Below are 25,775 nucleotides of genomic sequence, written 5' to 3'. Positions count from 1 at the left end.
CTGTATTATGTTTACATTTTTAGTGGGCAATTCCTCTCTTTCATCTATAAAGTGTGTGGAGTATTGGATACATCGAAATTTGCATTAGGATGCTTGACACCCCATTAACAAATCAATCCGTAGTATATACATTGCCAGTAGTCATATATTTGACTGTTGTTTCTAATAGAAGAGGCATGGACAATTCCTTCGAACGGCCAGGTAATGGACTTCTAAAGTTTTGAATCGTTTCAAAGATCATTTTTCGAGAGTAGATTTTAAACATAAATTTCGTTTTTAATTTATTTAATAATCTGTGTGAACAGATTATTAACACCCACAATCACTATTAAGCAATCACATCAAGAAATACAGTAAGTCACACTAAATTTATTGACCCAACCGTTCATTAATTAATAACATTAATTGATTAATGGACCAAAAGCCAAATATTAACCCATTTGAAAGCCAAATATCTGCTTAGAAGGGCTTATGGCCACAAATATCCAAGAATGCAATAACTTTTTATTGATGGCAGGTACTAAAAGGTTACAAATCAAAGGCAGAATCTTCATTCATAATAAACCCAAAATTGAAACCCAGTCCCAGAAAATGCTTGCGCCTGCTGATAAAAATGATATCAATATGAGATTACATCCTCGACTGGTTTTTTCTTAACCATTCTTAATGAAAATTGTGCAATTAATCAAAAATGTGTCAGTGTATATTTTTTATAAATTAGAAAATTAAAATTGTGCCATCGGAATTTGATCTGCGCCGGGCATACGAGAACTTATATTCTCCAGCTTTTATTATCTCTGATGTCCGCGGGTTCATGCAGACGGACAGACGGACGAATATGGCTGTATCGACTCGGCTGTTGACCGTGATCAAGAATATATATACTTTATGGGGTCGAAGATGCTTCCTTTTGCCTGTTACAAGCATTTGCAGAAATTCATTATACCCTTTCAACATATTTCAATGGGTTCAGTGCATGATAACGGTGGACAAAAGTTTTAATATGCGGATAGCTTTAATTAAATATGTTTTTCACTCGACGAACCCAAACAGCGACAAGAAAATAAGAATTACAAAACTGTGTGTTTGTATTTCGGTTTTGTTTTGTTCTTTTTTTTGTTTTTTTCTTTTTATATTACATAATCATAACTGTTGGTTACCAAGCGGAAGATTCAACTTGTTGTTTTTTGTTGATTTGGGCTCGTCTGGGAAGGGGGAGTTTTCTTTGTTTACTGTTTAGTTTACTTTAAGTGCGCTTTTACATTAAAGTCTAAAGGAAATATCTGCCTATTATATACATAAATATAATACTTGCACAAATCAAATAAAAGTATTTGAGTATTGAAATTAATCTTAAGAGCAACTAGTCAATGAAATAAGAAAACGATGAGCCAATTTTTAATGCAATTTAAGTAAAAGGATTAATTACATTTTTTTTTTTTACCCTGTATAGCAAAGACAAATAGCAAAATTTTATTATTCCTACTTACTTAAAATGGTATCTTATTATTTATTTAATTTTCGGCGTTTAATTCATTCATACAGTTTATCAAGTGCATGGCATCTTATTATTAATTACATTACAAGATATATATTTTGTCAAAGTTTCATCTCACGCTGCAAAAGGGTATTATAATAATTTGCTTATGGTTGTAATGCAGGGAGCATATCTGAAGAAATAAAGTAATATATAGAAACTATCGGTCGAAAGATGAGTTTTTGTAAGATATGTTTGGCAAAATATCTAAGCCAAAATCGCAAAAAATATACTTGTTCTTATGTTCCTCTCCTCAGAAAAAGAGTTAGGTTTGGGATGCTATGTTCACTTCGGGCTAAGAAGTCGCTTAGACTATATACCTCCCACAGTTTTTAGAGATAAAGTGACCAAATTTCAAAAATTGGTCAGCAATTTGGACAATAACTTGGCTACTTTTACCCTGTTCTTCATCACCTGTTCTCAGCTGGCATTACCTCAGCATCCTTTATATTAGAGTATTTCACTGTCGGTTACGTCCAACTGCAATGTTTTTTATTCCCTGAACAAATTAAAAATGTGTAAAAAGGGTATAATGGTTTTGTGTAAGTGTATGTAACAGGCAGAAGGAATCATCTCTTGATCGGGGTCAACAGCCGACTCGATATAGGCATGTCCGCCATATTAGAGACGCAGATATTAGAGACTTTAAGAGCTATTAACTTCAAATTTGGAATATAGGTTCTCGTATACCCGGTGCATTCAACGCTTGCTTTATTTTATCGATAACGGGCTCCGAATATCGATACATTTGAATTTCCGATAGCAGTAAATGCTACAATTTGAAAGGCAGAATCTTTTAATAAATTAAATAATGCATATGCATATTGTTGATCAACAGCCCAAATTTCATCAAGATCGGATAAGGAACGCCATATTGGTCTCATTTCTGATAAATATGGCATGATAAATATGTTTTTTGAAGTGAAATTTTCCAATAAAACAAGAATATATTTAACAACTGGGTTCAGGGTATATCGTAGTCGATCTCACTCAGAGTACTCTTGCTTGTTTTTTTTGGCGTTTTATGAGTGCATTCAGCTTGGGGGAAATCTGCTGAAATCCTTTCAGTATTCTTTCTTTCCATGCGCTGGCATTGATAATAATTTATTATGAATTTCTTTATTATTTTTGGAATGTGTGTGGCGTTGTCGTCACCAGCTTCAGATTCATTGGAGTTGCCTCTTGCACTACCCCACAACACTCCACAGTGCGCTTTCGTTCCTTCCACTCGTTCGAAGCTGTTGTTGTTCGTGTGTGTATGTGTGTGTGTGTGTGTCTGTGTGTGTGTGTGTTTGTGTGTGTGTGTGTGTGTGTGTGTGTGTGTGTGTGTGCGTGTTTGTGTGTGTGTCTGCCTACAAGGAAGTTTAAATAAACATCAAATGGCGACATGCGCATGAATAAGGCAACAGGGACGATGTCTGCATATGCAGCACACATTTACAATTTATATCACACTCACTCTGACACCCTGCCACACACACACACACACACTCGCACACTCGCACACGCACACTACATACGAAAAACAAACAAATTGACATGCCGATGCCGAAAATGCAAACAAAATGTTGCGAATAAAATGTGGGGGCGAAGGATTGATGGATGGGGAGGGATTGACACAACCAACCAAACACACATATGTATGTGAGAAGAAGTGTCTGTTTGGGTAAATATTAAATAAAAAAAAATAAAAATAAAGAATTTGTTGTTAAATTCATCGGATATGAAAATCTAATGATTTGTAAAGTCGACGATAAGCGCGAGCGCCCTCTGGCGTTGGCCATCAACAGCAAGAAAAACTGTGGCGACGCTTGGCAAAGTGTGTAAAAGGATTTGCCGCATTTATTGAAATATTAATATTTGCTTTTCGTAGCCAGACCCATGCATCTGATTGTGTGGGTGTAAAATTATTGCAAACTTTGGCATGCAAAGTTTTCACATTTATGTGTGTGTGTGTGGATGTGTGTGTGTGTGTGTTTGGGACTACCCTTAAGTTTTCGCATGTGCGATTGCCACAAATGTTTGTACAAAGTCAATTCAATGGGCTAAAAGTTTGCACCCAAAAACAAAATCAATTCAAAGTTTTGCTTTATATTTTGTACTTTATAGACGTATGTATATATATATATATATATATATATTATTTATTTTTTTTGTGGGTCAATGCTTGGGCATGCCCCACTCCTTCGCTGGCTGCCACTGCCCCAAAAATTGATAAACCATCTGGGTCCACTCTTTTTGTTTGTAAGCAGATTAACAGTCATTATGTAGTAAATTATGTAGAACACAGCTGAGATCTCAGCTCGCTGAGCGTACTATACACATTTTATTTGAGATTTATATTTATTTATGCTCTTAAGCAAAATCTTTGCTCAGATTCAAGCGTGCGGCATTAAAAAATATTTACTGTGTCTAGACTTTGCTGCGCATAAATCAAATGCATCGGCCAAAGAGTCTTGCTGCAGTTTTCGGTCAAAAAACCAGCCAACAAGGTGTCGTTTGAAACTACTCGACGAGCACATACCCTGCAAGCCAATGAAAGTCTTTTTTATAACTAGAAGCAGTGTCTGAAGCGACTTAATATATTTTACAGATGGGTTCAAAGTACCTCCAATTCCTTTAAAATAGACTATGGATTCTTAAAAAGCATTCAATTTAACTAACTGTATGTTTTGCTGCTTCTTTATTATTGAGTAAAGTAATTGACTAAAGTAAAAGTATATAAAATGTATGAAAACTATGTTTCTTATATTCCAAATGCTGCATTTATACAATATACTCCCCTTCATTCATTCTGATACAAAACAGAGTATGCGCATATAAAAATAAATAAAACTGTTGCCATAATGTAGTTCTCGTTGTGTGTGTGCGTGTGTAATTGTGTATGCGACTGCGTTGCGTATACTTAATGTGCAGAGTGTGCAGCGTTGAGTTCAACAAAAGTGCCAAAATGTGCACAGATTCTCTGTGTGTGTTGGTATTATATAAATTTTATTTATACGCCTTAGAGTCGAAGTTTTTAGTCGGTTGCTTCAGGATATTGCTCACCACAAAGCACGGCAAATGTATTTAAGAGTCTAGAGTAAAGAAAAACAGGAAATTTCAATTAGTTTGCTCATGTGCTGAACATTGAATATAATTTAGGTCTTTCTATCGATTTGCAAAACTTTAAAACGTCTTTTGTGGAAGCACAATAATTTAACTAGATAATTCTATTTTTGTTATAATTGTTTCAAAGCTGCACCGATGCATATTAAGATAGATATTTTCACAAGTACGAATTATGAGATGAATAGAGATACCGTGATTTAAAACTGAAGTAGACCCAAATCTAAGAGGATCTGGTCTTTGTCTACTGATGAACTCATAAATACTCTTTAGATCAACTAGATACCTTTCAACACTATTCAACACGTCGCCCATTAACTTTAAACATGGTCGGTTGGATACCAAACATTTCTTAAACCTGTGTACATCACCATATCTGATAATTTGATAAAAAAAATATAATTATTCATGAATTAAAATATCTCAGTCGCCGCGTCTCAAACCGCTGGGATCTACAACAAATCGTATACCAAATGCAAAACGATTTATGGGCAGATTCATCACCACACTGAAACCCACTTGCAGAGGTATGTGCGAGAGATATCTGTAAAATGCAAGCATTATGTGGATATATAATATATATATATAATTATAATTTCGATTCGGCACTACGCACTTGGTCCACATGAAGCCAACGAGGGCATCCGAGTCGATCATGCCATTCACGGCACAATTCGTAAAATTCCACTGATAGCAAATGGTGGCAATGGTTTTTCGCGTACTACGATTCCAGGCCAACAAATTGGCCATCTGGATTTGTGGATGAATGCGCTGCCAGTAGCTAACATCCAGTCCCTTAAGTGAGGCGGTTGCCGCAAGCGAATAATGATGATGCGAGTAGCTGAAACCGAGAGAGATTTAAAACATATATTTCAGTTTGTGTGACTTCGCTTTGTAAGTAAAAGACCGTGAAACCATTCTAAAGTAGGATTGATAATAGATCTATCGGATTACTGCGAAGCACTTACCGTGCGGCAAGGGCCAAGTTCTTCATGAGATTATTTGGCCCATTCCACTCTAGCAGTAGTTCGCCACCGATTGCCCAGTGCTGGGTAATGGATCGCATTACCGACAAAGTGGAACGTCCACTGTCGCTGCGCACATTATATAGGTTGGCTGTCCATGTATCGCTCGGACGGGTCCATTCAATTGTATATTGCGTTTCCACGAGCCCATTGTCACCGGGCTTCTGTAGGACTGCCTCGAGGCGTAGCGGCTTAAATGGATAATACAGTATATTCAAATTGGCTGCCAATGTCGTTGGATGTATATCGCCGATAATGGTTGGAGTCAGCTGAAAGTCCAAATGAAAATGATTAATTAATTAAGTTACATGAAATGATTTAAAAAAGCAAGCGCCAAACTATGGCTAATTAAATATTAAAATACTTATTTTTAATTTTTGACTTTTCATTCCTAAGCAAGCTATTTTTTTAAGGTCAATTCCATTGACTCACCATGAAATCATCCATCATGTGAAACGTGTATAGACCCCCGAAGCGAAAGCCGGATGCTTTCACATGACTCAATACCCAAGCGGCCGAGATGAATTTGTTGGGAGCCAATCGATGATAATAATCGAGTTCGACACCATCGTAGAACTTGGGCATCACATTGTGGGCGAGACTGTGAAGGGTCTGTACATTGCCGGGATTCTTCTTATTGGATGTGCCCTCATAACGCTCGAAACACGATGGAAACTTATAGCCACCGAATGGTGGACAGGAATTGCAGGACATGCCCACACAAACAGCAAACTTTCCAAACTAGTATACGTATAGAAATAGCTTCAAAATTGTTCAGAATTGGGAAATTTTGGGGCTTTGTTTTGTATTGTGGAAAATTTGTAGTGTATTCAGTATAGACATCCACACTTAATAAACAGCAAAAGAAAGGTTACATAGATCTCAGTTTCTCGTTACGACTGAACAGCCCTACAAATGTTTGTCTGTGCACATATATTTCTCTTTTGCTATATATATATGTATGTTTAGCATCAAAAATGTATGTGAGACTCCAGCATCAGCTGACAATTGTCATTTTATGCGCCATTTCATGCAACGCCAAACCAACTGCCTGTCATCACCAACTTTCCTTCTCTCACTCCCTTTCCTCTGAGTGTGTGTACGTGTGTGTGTGTATGTGTGTGAGTGTTGTGTGTGTGTGTTTGGGTCTCTGGCCAAACTGTCATCCCTTTCGCCCTTTGGCACGCCATTAGGCGCATTTCACACTTTTTACATTATTTATAAGACATGCAATTTTACTGGATACTTTGTTACGAGTCCAATACCCTAACCGCAGCTATAATGATTTTGTGATGAGTTACGTAAAGAACTAGACGGATCAGTTTTATATATCACGTGAGTGATTCTAAGAATATTAAAAAATGTGTTATCTAAATAAAAGCTTATCTGATAATCTACTTCATTAGATTGGTCCGATGGAATAGGACGATATAGCTCTCAGAAGAACCTTTAATTGGAATGCTGAGTTTTTGTATAAATAAATTTATCTGGCTTTATTAACTGAACTCAGTTTTTGGCTTAGTTGAACTTAATTCAATATTATAGTATTTAGGCGTAGAACAAAATTAATTATGTAAAAAATATTATGTTTGGTGACTTCCTTTTATAATTTAAATATGTTTTTCGCTGGAACAAAAATAATAATATAATATATGAAATAAAATAATTTGAAAATTGCTTCAATCCGATTGTAAAAATCGAATACAAATATCGATTAGTCAGCACATTATAATTAAGTGTATTCGAAAGTCGACCAAACCGCAATAGAGAAATGTCCCTTTGAATTTGTCTTCGCCAGTGGAAGGAACTCTTCTCATTGGCGATTCGGATTTTCATGAAATATTTAAAGCTTGCCACGAGTCTGGCTGATTTAGTTTCCAGTTGGCTGTTAAAGGATCAACGACAGGGGTATGCCCCCTCCTTAAGCATAATAATGTACGGCAAATGGAGCTTGAATAGTTTTCTTCTCTTCTTTTTTTTCTTTAGCGCGATTATGTTGTTTGGTTTTGCCTGGTGAACAATTTGTCCAGTGGAAGCAGATTTTGAAAGCATTGTTAAATTTATTGACCTATCAAAATGTGGCATGATGCCAGCTATAAAATATGATCTAGTTGAGGGAGCACAAAGCATGGTAATTTTAAGGCATATTTCAATAATAATCACATTTATGCACAAAAAAATTTACCTCATTTTTATTAATATTATTAAAATCTTTTCGACAACTTAACAGAATCCATTTTCCTATAGGCCAATGAGTGCTGATATTTCTCGCCAGCTGCGCATAGATTTGTATATTTTGCATCGCGATATCGGCACCTGATTCCGGGTCTAAGGCCCCATCTGTACAGCCGCTTACCCTCCTCGTTGTCGGTGCCAAATGCACAGCTCAGAGTGAGATATCTGTATAATCCACTCGCATAGCGCAGCACAGCGCAGCCAAACTGCGAATTATGCTCGATTAGCAGCAAAGTTGTTGAGAAAATAATTTCGCTAAAAATAAGAAAAAAAATGTAACTTTAAAAATGACAATATAATGTAGCGTTTGGCTCAGATATCGAAACTCATTTTGTTAAAAATCTTTTTCTCAGAATATTTTAACTAAAATACGCTTAACAAAACGGGAGACTGAAGAAAGAAAATAATATTTAATTTCTCGCTCAGAAATCAACACTCACTATTACCGCTGCTTAGTGCTATTACTCAATTTATTCATTACTAGTTCACTTTCTTTTGTGTTTTATCAACAGGTTTTGTCTATTTCTCAGTTAATGATTTATTACATTTTCCATAGACTTTTCTTTGCACTGAAAAAAGTAAAGAAATACTTCCTCAACTTGAAAAGTATATATATTTTTTCTTTCTTTTAACTGTATCTTTTTAGTTACAAACGTTCATTCACAGTCGTACTTAATTCGGCGATAATCTGCGATAGGATCAAATATGTTAAGCCGAGCAATTGATTTGCGGCTTCAGCTTAACTAAAAAAATCATGCAGATAGATTATGTAAAATAGTGTTGTACTTACTCATGCCATCTATCTTTCACCTGTTACTTACTTTACTTCATCTTTGGGGGGCAGATGGCGCCTGTTGGATGGCGTAATGCTGCGAACCTCAGACATCCAGCTACTGGTTATGCGCCGTATGGTGGTATGTATAGACAAGGTAGAATTGTCATTTGGATAGCCGTATATATCAGCTAGACTGCCAACGCGATAGAAGTCCGGTGAGCACATGCACGGCCGAGGCAATAAAGTGCATCGTCTCACATCCAGTCGGGCGAAATACGCCAGTTCGCTGTTCCACGACATTTTGACCATCTGCGCAGCTGGCCGCAAATTTCTATAGACTTTGCCACTGGCCACATTATTGCGTAGCGTATTGAAAATATTCTCGATAAGGTCTTTGTACTCGTCCTCCCTTAGCAGTTTGGTTTGTCGGAAGCAATCCTTGAGTGACTGTTTTCATTATAAATAATTGGCTTAAGGTCTCTGCCAGATACGACTCGAAACTCACGACATTATTTTTACAGGCCAAATTCGTGGCATAGCAAGGACTCATATCGCAATACCGATCGTCACTTTTCCTTGTATCCAGACACTTTAGACACAACACGAAGCCCAGCAGAAACAGCAGCAGCAACTGGTTAGCTTCCATCGCCAGACTTAATCATATTACTTGTACACCTAACCAGGCCTGGTATTTATACTCGATATAGTACGAGTTCTTATGAATGGCGGATGGCGAAGCAGCTGCTTTTGTTGATATGTATAAATAAGACACAGATATATCGCTTTTTCAACATAACATTCAAACCTCAGCTCTCAAATATCATTAGAAAACACAAGAAATAATCAGAGCTAAGCAAAATAATTAGGAAAAACTTTTAGTAAAACCTTTTCAAATACAACTCAACGAAGAAAGCGAAATAGAAAATATTAAAATTTATAATTATTAAAATTTATTATTAATTATAATTCGCCTTCAGGAATAAATAAGGAATAGTTTTATATATAAAAAAATTATATTTAATTTATTTATCAATTTATTCAGAATTATGAGAACATATAAAATAATAATGATGCCTAAGAAATACAGCAAATAGTTCAAAAATCTACTAATGCGTCCTCTCATTGAGTGATATAGTGCAAATGCCGTTTGTTAGGGCACATTGTCAATGGCAATGGTCGCCGCCTCTTGGCAGTCTAAGCCGCTTTCCAGTTAAGTTCATGAAAGCAAATGCAAAACTTGTTTATTCAGCAGCTAAGTCGCGGCTTGGTCTAAAGTATTATTTGTACTTTGTTGCACGAACAAAAGGCCAGTAGGAAGAGAGCGAGAGAGAGAATGGGGAATGGCATGTTGGACCAGTCATACATTACCTATTTAGACATCGCACTTAAATTTGTCACTCGAATGGGAAGCAGCTTTGATGAGGCTACGCCTTTGGCCGGCGCTGAGGATTCGGCTTCCATTTTGCTGCCATTCGCTCTCATTTAATATGCTAAAATATTGCAAGACGCATCCGCAAGTGCTAAGTCAAAGCACGGCGACCACAAAATGTTTGCCAACCGCAAAAGCGCGAACCGGATATAGAAATTGAGAGAGGGAGAGAGAGAGATAGAGTTGAATCTGGAAATGGTAATGGTAATGGTAATGGAATAGAGAATGGGGCAGCTAAGTAGACAGACCAACAGACAGCATTATAATCCTAAGTAAATAAGGCAGCACACAAATTTCAAGAGGTAGTTACTTTTGTTTTCTCAAAATGTAATTAAATTACGTAAAAGTTGAAAAGCTAGCGACTTTAAGATACGCTGTAGTTTATATGCTTTTACGGGATTATTTGATAGTCAATGAATAACATAAATAATTGAGTTTTGCCATTTTCAGAAATGTAAAAAGCAGCCTCAAAGCAAAAAACATTCTTAACTTATGAGCTTTTTCAATGGGTGTAGCAAAAGCGCCCACGAGTGTCAGTTTATTCAAATGCATATAAATTAAAATTGAAATATAAATGATAGTTCAGACAAAAAAAATAAAAATAAATACAAAATGTTGCAACTTTTTAAATTGTACAACATTTCTCATATGCACAACAGCTCATAAAAAATGCAACAAGAAATTCTCAAAAAAAAAGATAACAAATAATAATAATAATAATAAAATGCGAGCTGAAAACAAATTCAATCGCATTGCAGTCCACAGAAATGTATTTATTTATTTGTGTTTGTATTTTATTTATTTGCAACTTGTTCGCTTGTGTTAAATGCTTACTGCAAGCGTGTTTATTTTTTAAATTGCTCATCTTTTTTTTACGCATTCGGCATATAATTTAATTTTATTTACTACGCAAAAAAAAACATGGTCCACAATGTAGGCGCACGTAATAAATTTTCAATATTTTATACACATTTTTTTTTCTTTTCGCCTTTTTCCATTACGCGCATTTGCATTGATCAATTTTTTATTGCACATGCATCGTTGGCAACGGGGAGGGGTGTGGCAGTTGCCACACTTGCAAATTCGTTATCAATAAAAGTTATTTGTGTGCCACGTAATCTTGTTGCGGGCAGCTCGAGGGGAAATTACTATATGAAATAAGTAAAACAGACATCGCATTCTGCTACAAAACTGTAAAATAATAAATTAACATTATTTTATTTTTTGTTGTGGGTATATTAATTTTGTAGTGAAGTTTGACACGCATTGATTGCGTCAAAACCATCAAGTTTAAAGCACAACTGCCGATTAACTTCTGTATTTTTTGATGTGAACAAAACTGACTTTGTTTTAAAGGTCTCCCACTTGTTATATATTTAACTTTTTGCGTCAATCACTACCAAAAAGCCATCAATCGGTTCGGAAGATGAGATCCATAGATATAAATGTGACCCTTTCTGATATCGGACTGTTTGTCGTTCTATTAAATAGGAGATCGTAGAGTATGTAATTAGTCAGAGAATTTTAAAGTGCGTTAATATTTTGTAGACGGTTTTACACTAATGAGGATTGCAGAAAATCCAAACAGTGTTCTTCATATTCATACATCCTTGATGTTGTAAATTGTGTACAGCATATATTGACTTAATAAAAGATGTACCTCATATATTTCATATTTTTAAACTTGAATTGTTATGCAATACCACTCAACGGAATAGATTCGACACTTCAGCAATAATTAAATGTTTATATTTTTCCAACTTGAAGCTAATCTGATGAGTCAAAAAGATATGCATCATGTTTAGCGAATATAACCATAAAAGCAAAATTCGAATTTTCACGTAAAAGAATAAAGGTTTAAAGACATAAAGCTGAGACATAAGATTGCATATAGAAGCAATATTCGATAGCTTTAAAATGGAACAAATATTCATCTTGCTCATTCACTTATCTTTGTGGAAATGAACGAACTTTGTTATATAAATATTTAAAATGCAAGCTTATATTTATTTAATGCGATTTTAATGTAAACTTTTTCGTATTTAATTACTTTGCTATCTCTTATAGAATATTTGTAGACTCATACCATTCACATTCGCTAAAAAATAAGAAAGTTTCTGTTGCATATGCCATTTGAAACTGTAAATTACTTACACTCCACTGTAAATTACTTACACTCGAATGTAAACATATCTGGGAAAGCACTCGCATGCTTTTGCTCTTACTTCTGCTCCATTAAATATTTACAAAAAAGGGGCGACAAATCAAAGTGACTTCAGTGCAGATTGACAAACTAAGGCCCCGAGGCACTTTTACTGAATTTCGCCTTTCACAAATATTTGCATACCGCCACCGTTGCTTCAGTGTCGCAATGCCTGAATGACTGACTGGCTGACAACTGAAAGAGTTTTCAGTGCCAGTTGGCACTTAGGCACGATTTGCATTACTAACGGCCATTGATAAAGCAGAGATTGTAGATCGACAATTTCCATTCCATCATGCCATCATTGGGCCAAGTAGTAGCTATTGCCAAAGTCTCTTCAAATGGGTTGCCCATCCATTATTTTGTAATTATTTAAGTGCCATTCGTTTGCCAGGTGGTGGTGGGAGTAATGTGGGCGTGGCCCACACCCACCCACATTGAAAGGGTCTAAGCCGGGGCCAATAAGTGAAAAAATCAAAAAGCCATAAAAACTTTACACAATCGGAACGTGCGAAAGTTGCTTTTTGCCAACGCCAGCAGCAGAAAATCATGGAAACCATTTTACATTAAGCTTTGCCGACAGTCAAATACTCTTTAGGCAAAAAATGGGACAGCAAACAAAAATTAAAATCTTTTTCGGTTGAAATCTTTACCTTATAAGGAAGAAAAGTTGAGAATTTATTGCTTTAATCCTGACAGATAAAAGTTATCCTGTTGAAACTCTATTCAAATCGATAATATATAAGTAAATTAAGAAAATTGAAAACTGATTGCATTCAGCCTGACAGACAAAATCCATAGACTTCCGTTCGATAATATATATAGTACTATTATTAATTATTTTGCACATTTAATCGACCAGCTAAAATACTCTCCACAAAAGGGCACACAAAAAATGGCAGACAACAAAATCAAAGTGCGGCATGTGAACTTTTCCTTTTGCTTTCGATTCGTTTCTTTTCTTTTATCTTCTACTACGATACTACTAAGCGAAAATCAACTCGTAAAAAAAGGGAGCGTTGCAAATAAAAAAAGCGCAAGAAAATTACTTTCCGCTCTACAAATTTTGCCGAGGCTTCTTCTCTGTTCGGAGTCAAGCGTGTAAAGTAAGTAAAGTTGCGAATAAAAACCTTTTCCGGCTTTTCGTCTTCGATGACGGCCTTTGAGGCATTATGTACTGACAATTTTCATGATTATGCTGCTTATGCCACGAGTGTCCGTCCAGTTGCAACACTCCCCAAACCACCCGCCCTTACCCACCAGATGGCAGCTCTTTCAGGCGTCTAAACGCAGCTGTTAAGCCTTTTCCGTTTCCGTTTGCCTTTTTTATGTGTGTGAATGTGTATATGTTTATGTGAGTGTGCGGCTTACTTGGACTTGGCGCCTAGAGGGTCGACTTCTATTGATAGCCCATTGACAGCAGCACAAAATCCCCCAACACACACACACACACACACACCCACAATGCGGCTTGGGGCCACCAAAACGGAAATGAACATGGGATTTCATTCAATTTTTATTCCTACATGCTTAACACTGTGTGTGCACAATAGCGTATTTTCTGTTGCTTTTTGCCTAGGGACCAACTTATTTTCCTCACTTTTTTTTGGTTGTCGGTTGTATCAAGGTGTGACACATTGTTAACTATTGCTATTGCTCGCAGTTTGGCAATTTTCTGGTAATTACTGGTTGGTGTCTGAATGCTGTCTGTATGCTGTTCAGATATTAAATGGTCCAATAAAAGGAAATGTAGCTTAAAGGCAAAGCTTTTAGAATTAGGCCCAGTGAAAGTTATTGGATGTAACTAAAAGCTTCTAAGGTTATCTAAATGGTTACTATAATATATACTTACTTCGGGTTTAGCAATCGTCAATTAATTGTAACTAAACCATTTTGTTTTATGAATTTTATATCCCTTACTTACACTTAAGATTTTTAGCTTATTACTCCCATTTGATTTTATATAATTTCATTTGTAACTTTAATTTTAAACTTTTTTTTGTATAGTCTTCTTACGAAATTGTTGATGGCTTTGAGTCCGCATTAAATAAATAAATATTTAAGAAATAAATCTTTTTTTTTCATTATTTTTTTCGGAGGAAAATAGGGAACTTCAATTAATTTAAAATCAATTTCGTGTTAAATTTATAGACTATTTGATACAAAATCTATTTATAGGGAAAAGCACGGCCGTTAAACATTAGTTTTAGAAGAAATGTACTTGAAAAATATGCAAATTGAACACAGAGGTTATTGTCCATAGAGATCTATGAAGAAAAAGATATACTAGCTTAAAACAAAACTGGAATATTATGAGGGATCTGGCTTAAGCACAAATGTTCAAGTACCTAACTAAACAGCTTCAAGAACAAATGATGATGGCTCTAAAAATTAATGATCATTCGCTAAAATTGTAACTAACTGGCTACAAATTAGCAACACTTCCCCACCGCCCCTCGTTGCTGCTGGATCATAACGAGTGATAAGGAGAAATGAAATTAAGATGCCGCAAGTGCTTATTTCATTAATTTGGGAAATACGAACCGAAAGCGCCACATCAAATTGTCATAACTGGCAACTTATTGTGACACTTGCAATAAACAGAGAAAAGCAAAACTGGCAGCTGTGCTTTCCAAACAGTCTGTGTGTGTATGTGTGTGTGTGTGCTTGTGTGTGAATATTGAAGTTCGACTATTTCCAGTTAATTTACTGCGAACACAAAGCGCCCAATATGCAACATAAATAATGTTGAGCATTTGACATAAATAACTAAGGATGGCACACTTGCCAATGCTCCAATACACCCTCCAACCTCCAACCTCCTCCACCCGCTTTTGACACGCCCCATTCAGGAGTAGCTAGCACAGCTGCTGTTGCCGCCGCTGTCGCTGCCTGCAAAACGCTCTGTAACTGTTACAATTAATTAGAAACTAACAAAGTTCCACTTGCCAAGGCGCTAAACTTGTCCCAGCACCAGAACCGAAGACTGTCGCGCACATAAAGCGCTTTTAATTGATTTTTCCGTTACGTGCAATGGCAAATGGCAAATTGTCGTCCTGTGGCAGCCAACTTCGGTCAGCGCCAGCTCGGAGAGTGACACTACCTTGCTGTCGTGACACGCCAACTCACGAATTCACCCATCTGGAGAACAACACAACTGTGTTTTATTTATAAGCTATTTTTCATTTTTATTTCCATTTTTAATTTTCACTTTCCTAAGAACAACTTTTTTGTATATAATCCGACTGAATAAAGATATATATTTGTGTTTATATTATATTTGGTGTCACCTCTAGCCCGTGTCCAACAGCTGCTGCTTTCTTAGCCACTTCTCCCCCGTCTCAGTCACAGTCACAGCCCCCTTCAGTGGCACAGTGGGACTAGTGAGACTGGCAGCTTCTGTAATCGTTCATTCATTCATTCGAATTGTAGTTAATTAATAAATTATTCCATGCGATTGAGCTAACAATGGAAAACTTCAGCTACGTCTGTCGTATCTGGCAACTGGACTTTAATTAGCCCCTCCTGCCACCCTCTATGCTTCTTCTCCTGTGCACCCCTTCCACATTTTGCAGCTTTGTATCTTTTAGCAGCCACACTCGTATAAATTACCATTTTTTGCAATTAAACACATTTTGCTGTTAAATGTGAGAACGAAAATGTTTACGGCCAGCACATGTTGCGTATACGCAATGTGCTAAGCTCGACACTCGTAAATGGAGCGTGCTCGCGTATTCCTTACACTGTGCTTAAGAGATATAAATCGGAGCATTAACATCGTGCCCCTCTCTCTCTCTCTCTCTCACTCTATTTTAGTAGAACTCTGCTCTGTCCTGTTCCGCCCAATAAATTACATTTTCGTTTTATTTTACGTCCACTCTTGGCTTAGGGGACACTGACTCCCCCCACAACGCCCTCTCTTTCTGAATCTCTGCCTCTCTCTCTGCGTGGATCAGGTGTGCCGCACATATTGGGAATTTATTAAAAGCGTAAAATAGCTTCTCGAATTTTTCGCGATTTTGTGGCCCTGTTGAAATTAATTTTGTGGCTTGCAAATGTTGATGGAAGAAATTAAATGCAGAAATAATGCTTTTGTACAAAAATTAAATGGCCAGAGCAGAAATGCTTTATTTTACTGATGCTTTAATGGCTGCTTGTAAAATGTTCAATTTGTAATCAACAAATCCGACTAAGGTTGACCATAAAGGTCATGATAACAAATTATATGATTACATTTAATTTGGCATAACTTGTAGTGTATCTGATTTCAAAAGGCCTAAGTGGGCTATTTAATTGCAGGTAATTTGATACAACTTGAATATTGAATATTTTCATAGGTTTTCGACCTCTTAACACTCATCTCGGCAAGCAAAAGTCAAGCATAAATGAATTATAAATAAATTGTCATTCCATAGGCTTTAAAGGTCCACGCAACTAACTAATGCAAAAACAAAAATATAAATATACAACTATATAAGACATATTGCACAACAGTAAAGCACTCAGTGCGCACAAATTGCATAATACCAAAAGGCACCCAAATGAAAAATACAATTTTCATAAAAAATAATTGAATAATCAACCGCATACTGAAAATAAAATAGCAACAAGCAAAACGAAACAGAAATACAGGCGATTTCATTGCTCGAAAACCGGAGACGAAGTAAAAGGCATTAGCAGCAGATTAGTGTCCAATTCTGAAGTATCTTGGTGCATCGTACAGTATCCTTGCCACACAACTGACTGCATTCCCTTGCAACATCTTGCACTGCATGCTATTTGCTCTGGGACTCGGAGCCTAGAGTCATTAGCAATGTGACCCAGAAATGAACTGAGCCACATAAAATTTTATGCTGTTTGCCCTAATAAATTTAATTAAAAAATCAAATTGACTGAAAGAGCCGACCGAAAAGTCGACTAGACTGTAGTCACAGACACACACGAACATTTTTTCGAGTCTGTCCAGCTTGGAGTGTGTGTGTGTGTGTGCTCTAATGTCCTACAGACACTCATTTCAACTATCTGATTTCATTGCAGTGCATTTTATGCATAGTTGAAATCAAAAATTCACGCCCAAGAAAATTACAAAAAAACAACAAAAATAAAGCAGAAAAAAACGAAAAGGTTTTCAATTAATTTTTCAATCGCGTTTCTTTGCACGAGCCATAAAAATCAATTGCTAAACCCTTTTTCACTTTTTTTTTTGCTATTTTCTTCTTCGACTTTTATGAGCGAGTTACTTGCAGTTAATTAGAGAATAAAAAGTGCACGGCTAATCAACTGAAAGTTGTTCAACTCGCAACGTGCTGTCGATAAGCCAAAGTGAAGCGGAAATGAGAAAAAAAAACGTATAAGAAGAAGAAGAAGAAGAAGAGAAGTCATTGAGGGAGATAATCCCAAATGATTGCCTAGATGATGGCCTTTGTGCTCTTTACGAGGGTTGACCAGACTCCAACACTTCCGGTAAAAGGCAATCGATTAAGTAAAAGTGTGAAAATTAACTCTTGACGTTTCATTTCTTAAAGCACTCGTCAACGGTAAAATCTTATGCACTTAGCTTAAATATACTTGTGGAAACTTCTATGTATATATTATAGTATATTGTAGTTAATATTGTCAAACTGGATTTAGAAGGAAGTTCGCATCTTTTCCAAAAAGTTGTCAATGAATTCAATATCCTTGCAATTGAGACGCTTCGCTTGATAAACGCAATCCTCAAAGTTTTTCTCATCATTGAGGCGCTTATAGGCGCCAGCACGATAAAGCCAAGCGCGTACATATTTCGGATCCAATACCCTTAATATATAGTCACAGTCGATGATGGCGATCTTAAAGTTGCGCAGCCTGAAAACAAAAGAAATTGCTTAACTCAGGCTTGCCTTAAAATCGATTCACAAACTTGATATTGCAGCAGGCGCGATTGATATATAGAACGGGTGTATTGTTAATATATTCCAAGCCTTTGGTGTACATCTCGATTGCATTCTTGAACTGATTCCTGCGATAGGCTGCATTGCCAAGTCTGAAATAAGATAAAGTGCTGTAGCCAAGCGTGACCGACTAGGAAATACCATGATTTCATTAGCAGACTTGCTGAGTGTAGTATATTTTACTTAATAATAATAATTCGCATTTCCATTCCGATTTTAATAAAGATTTTACAGCTGATCAATAAGATTAACATAATATATATCAGTTTGAAATTTAAATTTTTACATTGTCGAAATTGTATAAAAGAAATTATTTTAAAATGTCGCGGCTTGTTCATGCAGAGAGACAAGCAGATATGACGAATTACGACTTCCATTTGTAATGGTTTCAGGGTTAAAGAAGTGAGAACGTTGTAGTTGGAAGTAATCTAATGCGAAATACTCTCATGTAATAATATCAGGAACAATAATACAAAAAACAGGGAAAGCGTGGTCACGAAATTTACCAATTTTGGAAGGAGGTTTAAGTAATCTACCTAACAAGTTTGGTAATTTTAAGCTCTACAATTTCGGGAGATATTGGCTTATCCGATTTTTGGAGGCGTGGCCATACAACTTTCTACCAATTCTTTCTTATATATTCGGTATCACATGTATATGGTATTAATAACATTTAACTTCAAGATACTCTGGGGTCGGAAATCGATATTTATCGATATTTTGTAATTTGAATAAGTTGATCAAAACAAAAAGCCTAGTCTCTGAGATCGACAGACTGAACAGATGGTCGGCAATAAATAAAAATATCAAATAATATAATATCAAATATATCTATATGGCTCTATCGGAAGATCTGTTCTTCTGCATTTTGAACAGTGCTTCGCATTGAATAAAGTATTCAGTTAATTTGTATCTAGCGAATGCTTTAACCAACCTGCGAAAATTGTTTGCGACTCGTTCGCGTTCAATGCGCGTCTTAACACGTTCCTCATCGCTCTGATCGAGTTGGCGCATGAATGTGAACTGATTGGTGTTCGATTTGACCTTGATCTTGGATTTCCTGAACGATGTTGAACCTACAGATAGCGATCGAGTCGTGATAAAATAATTGTCATCTGTAACGTCCGCACTGATGTCCACAGTCGGTTTCGCCTCCTTTTTTTTGCCGTCTCGTTTACCCCTAGAAAAGTGGACATGAATTTTCATAGACTGTGGGTTGCGCGGTCTCACTCCGACCTACTCATCCATTTTGTTGGCAGTAGCCATCATTTGCAGAAATTCCATGGCCTCGACCACCTTCGAGGGTTGCTTAAGAAATTGCTCATCATATTGCGGATGATGATTTGGGTTTGAGTCCATATTGTTGGTTTGCCCAGTTTTGGTTGTTGTTTTTAGTATATTTTTATATTTTGGAGAGTAGAGTTGTATAGATTGTTGTAATCGATGTGATGTGTTTTTTTTGTATAGTCTACTATATTCTAAATTCATATTAACTATGTTTTTCACAAGGTTACTTTTCTAAAAATGCACTTTTTTTTAGTTTACTTGATAATGGCAAAGAATATTTATATTGAACTGATGCAATTATTGTACTTTTTATATAGTACAAATTAAAATAACATTTCTATACACTCTGTTCAATTATTAACAAATATATATTATTATTTTCAATAACATTTTTTGGTCTCTATATCTCCATTATGATCAAAAGAGGAATAAAAACAATTTGTGCCATTTATATATTTAACACAGATAATTTAACTAAGGTAAATAATATTGAGTAAAAAATTCTATTGGAGTTTATCAGATTTATGCAGAAAGTATAATTAAAATCATGTTTAATCAAAACAATTTTTGCCATTTAATTATTTAACATAGATAATTTAACTAAGGTAAATAATATTGAGTAAAAATTTTATTGGAGCTTGTCAGATTTATGCAGAAAGTATAATTAAAATCATGTATAATAAAAACAATTTTTGCCATTTAATTATTTGACATAGATAATTTAACTAAGGTAAATAATATTGAGTAAAAAATTATATTGGAGCTTATCAGATTTATGCAGAAAGTATAATTAAAATCATTTTTGTTGCTGATCAATGCTATTTTCAATTAAACTTGATCAATTTGGCCTATGTTTTATAATTCTTCAATTGAATATCTCTTTAGCAGATTAATTTGCAATCATGAAACAGATGCGGTCTCCTTTTTGGTGCGAGTGATTTTTAATTTGAATTTAAAATGCATCAGTGCGCTGATTTTAATGCACACGATTAAAACAGCAAGTCAGGAAATTGCAAATTCATTTAAAATCCCAGAGAAAATCAGATGAGCGAAATCAATGAGCGATTTCAAATTGCAAATGACAAATTGTGGTGCCAGTCAACAAAAACGATGGCAATAGCAATAGCAACAACAAGAATACCAATACAAATTGTGCGAATTGCAAATATAAGAAACTCTGACGTCACAAACTAATGTGTACTTGTCAACAAGGGACACAAACCCCATACATAGATACATGCATGCAAATGTATGTGAGATGGCTGATGCTTAAAAGTTTTACACGCTAATCGCTAATTGCTTTCAAAGACTGTGTGTAGGGGTCGCGGATGCTGTTGTTTGGGTGGGGAGTGGTGACAATTTCACAGAGGCGTTGAGTATAGAGGGGACGGGTCGTACAGTTGTCACTGTAATTGTCGCTCTTTAAAGTGCGCAATTTGCAATGCAAATGTACGCATTAGTTTTTAGCGAGCACAGCAAACACCCAACTGATGGCGCCAGCTCGCGCAAAAATACTTTTACATCCCTGAGGGGATGAGCGGATCGAATGGTGGCAGCTTTTGCAAAGTGTTTGCCAACAGCTTAGCGAGCAATCAATTAAAATGTTTTATTGGCACTTTTCGCACCGCTAAAAGACAACACACACACAGCACTAAAATCCAGTTTGCAATTTTCGTGCCTGTTTTTTCCAATGGTTGTTGTCACACATTTCATGTTGACTGCACATTTCAGTTCTGTGTAAGGCTGATATTGGTGCACATGTGAAGAATGTGCTTACTTTTCATGCCTTTCGCACATTTATTTCGCTATTTCAACGTTCGTCTGTGCTTTCCATTTAGTAGTACAAGTTTTAGTCATCTGTTAAGATTGTCTTAACATTTATCTTCACTGGCTTGTTAAGTATACATCTAAGCTGAATTTAAGAACTAAAGTTTTACTCTTCAAAATCAGGACCTATTTGGGTCTATGGGTTGCGCATTAATAGACATTAACTCTATCCAAGCTAATCTTAACACCATCATGCGTAAAATCGTTAAGTAGCGGAGATAATCCGTGATAACCATGATAATCCACCTGACAGAACCTTTTGAAGTCGGTGGCTGACGGGATATTTTGTGGTCCAGCACCAGTTAAGAACTCTTCAAAATAAAGTTAAGTTCACCAGCCATTTATTCATACCGGATTCTACCAACGACTATAAACTAAAAAAAGATTTTGCATTGCTTAGAAATAGTTTTTCGTTTTCATTTAAAGATTTTATACCTAATTAAAGTTAATCGCTCCATTTATTTTGTCAAAATAAATAGATTAAAATGACTTAGATGAGTCGGCTGATATCACAAAATAAAACATAGATTTTTTAAAAATTTCCTGCTGGGTAACACAACAACAACAATAAGAAAATCAAACAAACAAATTGTCGCACAAAGTAAATGCAGCAATTAGTTGACTTAACTTCTGTGACACACAATTGGCAATTTATTAAGGCGCAAGAGAAGCATAGCGGCAAGAAAATTGAGTGTCCTTGCCAAAAAGGGATTTATGTATGGTTCATAGATTAAATACTAATTAACACTACGCAACACTAGCAAAGGCCAAACACACACACAAAGTAAAGCATTTGATTTATGCCAAATGAATGCTCAGACTCTCTCTCCCTCTCACTCTCTCTCTCTGTCTCTCTCAGTGATGTGTGTGTGTGTTTGCTGTAAGGATTAGAAGCAGACAGAAATGGAGAGAACCAAAAAAAAATACAACACAAAACATTTGCCTAACGGTTTTGTCTGGTCCATTGACCATTCTTTGGTTGGCTTCGGGCTTGGAAGGGATAAGGGGGGCTAGCCGCTGCCTCTGGTCAGCGCTGCGTATCTTTAGTTAAATGCCATAAATTGTGCTTAAATTATTGGGGTTGGTTAACGCTTACACACACACTCACACACATATACACACACACACACACACACACTCATACTTATGCACATTGCGTCATTTTCTCTTTCATTTTTGTGTATTTATTTTTTGTGCCTCATTTGTTTCACTTTAATATCCTCTTGACCATTTCACTGCAGTTTCAGCTTGCGTATCTGAGTATTCAAATTAAGGACAGCATAAAATTCATGCATGTGTGTATTAGTACACTGCGGCGAATTTGAGGTTAATCGCGTTAAAAGTTTGCTATTTATCAAGATATTGAGTCGAGGGCTTAAATTGTTTACCTTAGTTAAAGACTTTGAAGTCAGAGTTTGAAATTAATATTAACACTGGAATATTTTAAGTTTTTAGTTATACATATTTAACCATTATTTTAATTCCTTGAATCCATTAAAATGGTATTATAAATTATGCGACACGAGAAAGTATGTACATATTATATATATATATGTATATATTCTTGATTAGCACCAACAGTCGAGTCGATTTTGCCTCAATCGTATCTAAGAAAAACCCCTTCTCAGAGACTATAAGTGCTAGAGGCTTTATATGTATTATATAAGTTATCGTATACCATTTTAATTTCATAAATGCAAAATCGATTTTTGATAGCAATAAGAGACTCAATTATACACAAATAGCCGTCCAATTTATATTAAATTTACCTAGACGCATTATTATTTTAAAAAGCTGTATTCCGAATATCTCGAAACGATTATTTTTGGCAGTATTTTAAGTGTTACAAAAAATCTTTTATGCAAAAATGCACAAATCGCTCCGGTTTCTACTTAACTCTCTCTCGGCTGTCTGAGCCGACAAAAACTCGTTCGCACCCAGTATAGAAGGAATGTTGTGTGAGGGAATTGGACAAATCTCAGACCCTGCTAGACTTTCCGCTTTTGTAGCGCTGGCGTTGCATTGTTTTCTACGAGTTTTATATGTATGTATATGCTCAGAGTGCAGTCCTTTTGCTTCGGCTTCGGCATGGCGTTGAGTCTGTAAAATTTATGTGTCTGCGTGTCAGCAGCCCGCGCATAAAAAATGGCACCAGCATCAAAATCTGTCGGGCATAATCAAGCGAGACAATGCGCCAACAATGCCCATAAAGTGTTTTCAATGTCCCCAACTCCCCGATATCAAGGTAGATTGGTTTGAGTTCGTTGATTAACGCCAGCCATGACCCGTCTCTCCTGCGGAAAAGAATAGAGTATCTTCGGGTCGAACTGTGTTGTGATTGTCATTTAAATATTTGGATTTTATTTAATGTGTGCGTCGATTTTAAAGCCAGCTTAACGCTTAATACACCTATTAAAATAAGCTTTACAATCTTTTAAAAATTAATTGAAAAATGCTTAAATCATTGTTTGCGTCGATGTGGCGAGCATCACATTAATAAATCATTTATTTATTCAGTAATTTTATGAACTGCACATGTTAATGAATTATTCTAATCGTAAATCGCAAAATACTTTTTGTAAAATCAAAATGAATTCACTTTGTTATACAAAACAAATAAATATTTAAAAAGATATTGTATTATACTAACCAAATGCATTGCACCCGTTGATCTAATTATTTAAGTGAGTTATCGATATGTAAAATAACATTGATCAAATAAGGCACGCGAGAATCTACATTCAAATTATCGATAAATCGTATAGTTTTTATGATTGACTCTCTCCGATATCCCTATAGACTTTTCAGTACGGAGAATAGGGTAGATTATTGCTATAAAGTTTAGTTTAGTAACATCAGCAAACCCTTAACTCATTAACAATGTGAAAATATGTATATTGAAATTGGCAGAAGGAAGCATTTGCGATCCTATAAAGTTTATATATTCTGTGTATGGGTAACATGTGTGAGAAGGGCACAGTATAATAAAAACCAGGGATATTTTCACAAGTTGAGTTCTGTATTTAGACTGCATTTAAATTTGGAACCGCTTTTCAGGCTCTATATTTATGCTAACATTTTACCCTCATACCTTTGTCAAAAATTAATCAAATTTTAAAAACCATGGCTTTGTAATCATGGTTTTGACTTCTGGAACAATGCTACATTCAAAGTTGTGAACGCATTTCATTCCCATTATTATGTTTATGTAAACGATTTTTAGGCACGATTTTTATGTTAAATGAAACGCTTATTCAATAATAATCTCTGACCATAATGAAGACCTACCAATTACACAACAAAGTTTAATTAATTTTATCAATCAACCATTTCTCGATTATCGATATAAGTCGGATAGGAATAAACTAAACAATTTTAAAGACTTCCAACAGATATATAAAGTTGACAGATATATTATTGATAAACTATTACATTTAAATAAAATAAGATCAGATAAGAACCACAGATAATCAAAACGTATTTTCATATTGAACAAAATAATATCATTAAACCCACAATTAACTAACTAACTAATTAACTATGGACAATGCCTAGTCGAACTCTTTATTCCAATTCAGACCTTCTTCATATCCCTTTTCATTTAAAATCAGAACAAACGATCATTCCTCTTGCATTTTTGCGACTTGATTGAATTGATTCAATTCTATAACAATAAAACGGTAACAAACAAAACTTCTACAGGTCGAATTTAAAAAAAGCTGACCATTCTTAATATAATATGCATATTGAAATTTAATTAGAGAAATCATATCTGTACAATTCTTCCATTTGCTGATCTGAAGCATTTCAGCGCACTTGGAGTTCCTCCATTTTAAGCCCTTTAATCACAAGCACACACACACACACACATTTCCAATTGGACTTCGAGGGTGAGTGTGTGTGTGTGTGCGTGTGTGCATGCAAATATCCCCAATTAAGCAATAATAATAAGCATCATTAATAAATCATCACAAAAATGTGCGAGGCAAATAGTACAAAGAGTATCAATATGGAATTTTATTCAACGGATTGAAAGAAGCCGTTCTCTTTGTGTGTGGGTGTGTGTGTGTATGTGTGTGTGTGTGTATGTGTGTGTGCGCGTGTATGTGTGTATGTGTGTGTGTGTGTGTCTGTGGGCAGTGTATAGTGTAAATATGTGTATACATATATGGTTGCGTAATGTATTCGAGCATTGAGCTATCCAATTAACTTTTTAAAAATCAATGTATGCAATTTTATTTAATATTATCCAGCTATGAAAGGCTCAACTGGACTCATATATTCATTAATAAAGCAGGGAAAATATGCCAAATGGCACTTAAGTCGAGTTTTAACCTCTTTTACAAGCATTTGTACGACAGTCTACCTCCATACACAGATTAATCACTGTCCTACTTATAATCGTAAATTTTGTCTTTT

General features: G+C 35.6%; 3 protein-coding genes across 4 annotated transcripts; all 3 read right to left on the bottom strand.

Annotated features, from left to right (window-relative positions):
- Positions 1–4,979: 4,979 nt before the first annotated feature.
- LOC6563651 (mitochondrial import receptor subunit TOM40 homolog 2) lies at positions 4,980–6,523 on the bottom strand. The gene is made up of 4 exons (XM_001990460.2): positions 6,103–6,523; positions 5,614–5,939; positions 5,262–5,486; positions 4,980–5,189 (listed from the first exon to the last, which is right to left on the bottom strand). The coding sequence occupies exons 1-4, from the start codon at positions 6,382–6,384 to the stop codon at positions 5,069–5,071; spliced, it is 954 nt and encodes a 317-aa protein (XP_001990496.1). The 5' UTR covers positions 6,385–6,523; the 3' UTR covers positions 4,980–5,068.
- A 1,259-nt stretch (positions 6,524–7,782) lies between these two features.
- LOC6563652 (antigen 5 like allergen Cul n 1) lies at positions 7,783–9,305 on the bottom strand. The gene is made up of 3 exons (XM_001990461.3): positions 9,186–9,305; positions 8,727–9,127; positions 7,783–8,160 (listed from the first exon to the last, which is right to left on the bottom strand). Exons 1-3 carry the CDS (start codon positions 9,228–9,230, stop codon positions 7,875–7,877), a joined length of 732 nt encoding a protein of 243 aa, XP_001990497.2. The 5' UTR covers positions 9,231–9,305; the 3' UTR covers positions 7,783–7,874.
- An 8,588-nt stretch (positions 9,306–17,893) lies between these two features.
- LOC6563653 (tetratricopeptide repeat protein 12) lies at positions 17,894–19,652 on the bottom strand. Of its 2 annotated transcripts, none has more exons than XM_001990462.3 (4): positions 19,483–19,652; positions 19,177–19,422; positions 18,212–18,334; positions 17,894–18,156 (listed from the first exon to the last, which is right to left on the bottom strand). In XM_001990462.3, the coding sequence occupies exons 1-4, from the start codon at positions 19,599–19,601 to the stop codon at positions 17,940–17,942; spliced, it is 705 nt and encodes a 234-aa protein (XP_001990498.1). In that variant the 5' UTR covers positions 19,602–19,652; the 3' UTR covers positions 17,894–17,939. The 2 variants fall into 2 exon arrangements, with proteins under 2 accessions (XP_001990498.1, XP_032593227.1); XM_032737336.2 differs by having other exon boundaries at positions 19,479–19,543.
- Between the last annotated feature and the right edge of the window lie 6,123 nt (positions 19,653–25,775).

This window comes from Drosophila grimshawi, unplaced genomic scaffold, assembly GCF_018153295.1.
Source record: "Drosophila grimshawi isolate 15287-2541.00 unplaced genomic scaffold, ASM1815329v1 contig_311, whole genome shotgun sequence".
Lineage (NCBI taxonomy): Eukaryota > Metazoa > Arthropoda > Insecta > Diptera > Drosophilidae > Drosophila > Drosophila grimshawi.
The sequence above is the reverse complement of the archived record's forward strand: the minus strand, read 5'-3'. Positions and strand labels throughout refer to the sequence as shown.

What these genes read in the sequence shown, in the direction of transcription:
- LOC6563652 (XM_001990461.3), bottom strand. Translation starts at nt 9,230, where the DNA reads ATGAGTCCTTGCTATGCCACGAATTTGGCCTGTAAAAATAATGTC. An exon ending in TGGCCTGTAAAAATAATGTC is followed by an intron (nt 9,128 to 9,185) that starts GTGAGTTTCGAG and finishes TAATGAAAACAG; the next exon opens with TCACTCAAGGATTGCTTCCG. An exon ending in CCCCCCAAAGATGAAGTAAA is followed by an intron (nt 8,161 to 8,726) that starts GTAAGTAACAGG and finishes TCTTATTTTTAG; the next exon opens with CGAAATTATTTTCTCAACAA.
- LOC6563653 (XM_001990462.3), bottom strand. Translation starts at nt 19,601, where the DNA reads ATGGACTCAAACCCAAATCATCATCCGCAATATGATGAGCAATTTCTT. An exon ending in ACTGCCAACAAAATGGATGA is followed by an intron (nt 19,423 to 19,482) that starts GTAGGTCGGAGT and finishes CCACTTTTCTAG; the next exon opens with GGGTAAACGAGACGGCAAAA. An exon ending in GTCGCAAACAATTTTCGCAG is followed by an intron (nt 18,335 to 19,176) that starts GTTGGTTAAAGC and finishes ATCTTATTTCAG; the next exon opens with ACTTGGCAATGCAGCCTATC.
- LOC6563651 (XM_001990460.2), bottom strand. Translation starts at nt 6,384, where the DNA reads ATGTCCTGCAATTCCTGTCCACCATTCGGTGGCTATAAGTTTCCATCG. An exon ending in AACTTGGCCCTTGCCGCACG is followed by an intron (nt 5,487 to 5,613) that starts GTAAGTGCTTCG and finishes TCTCGGTTTCAG; the next exon opens with CTACTCGCATCATCATTATT. An exon ending in GTTGGCTTCATGTGGACCAA is followed by an intron (nt 5,190 to 5,261) that starts GTGCGTAGTGCC and finishes TGCATTTTACAG; the next exon opens with ATATCTCTCGCACATACCTC.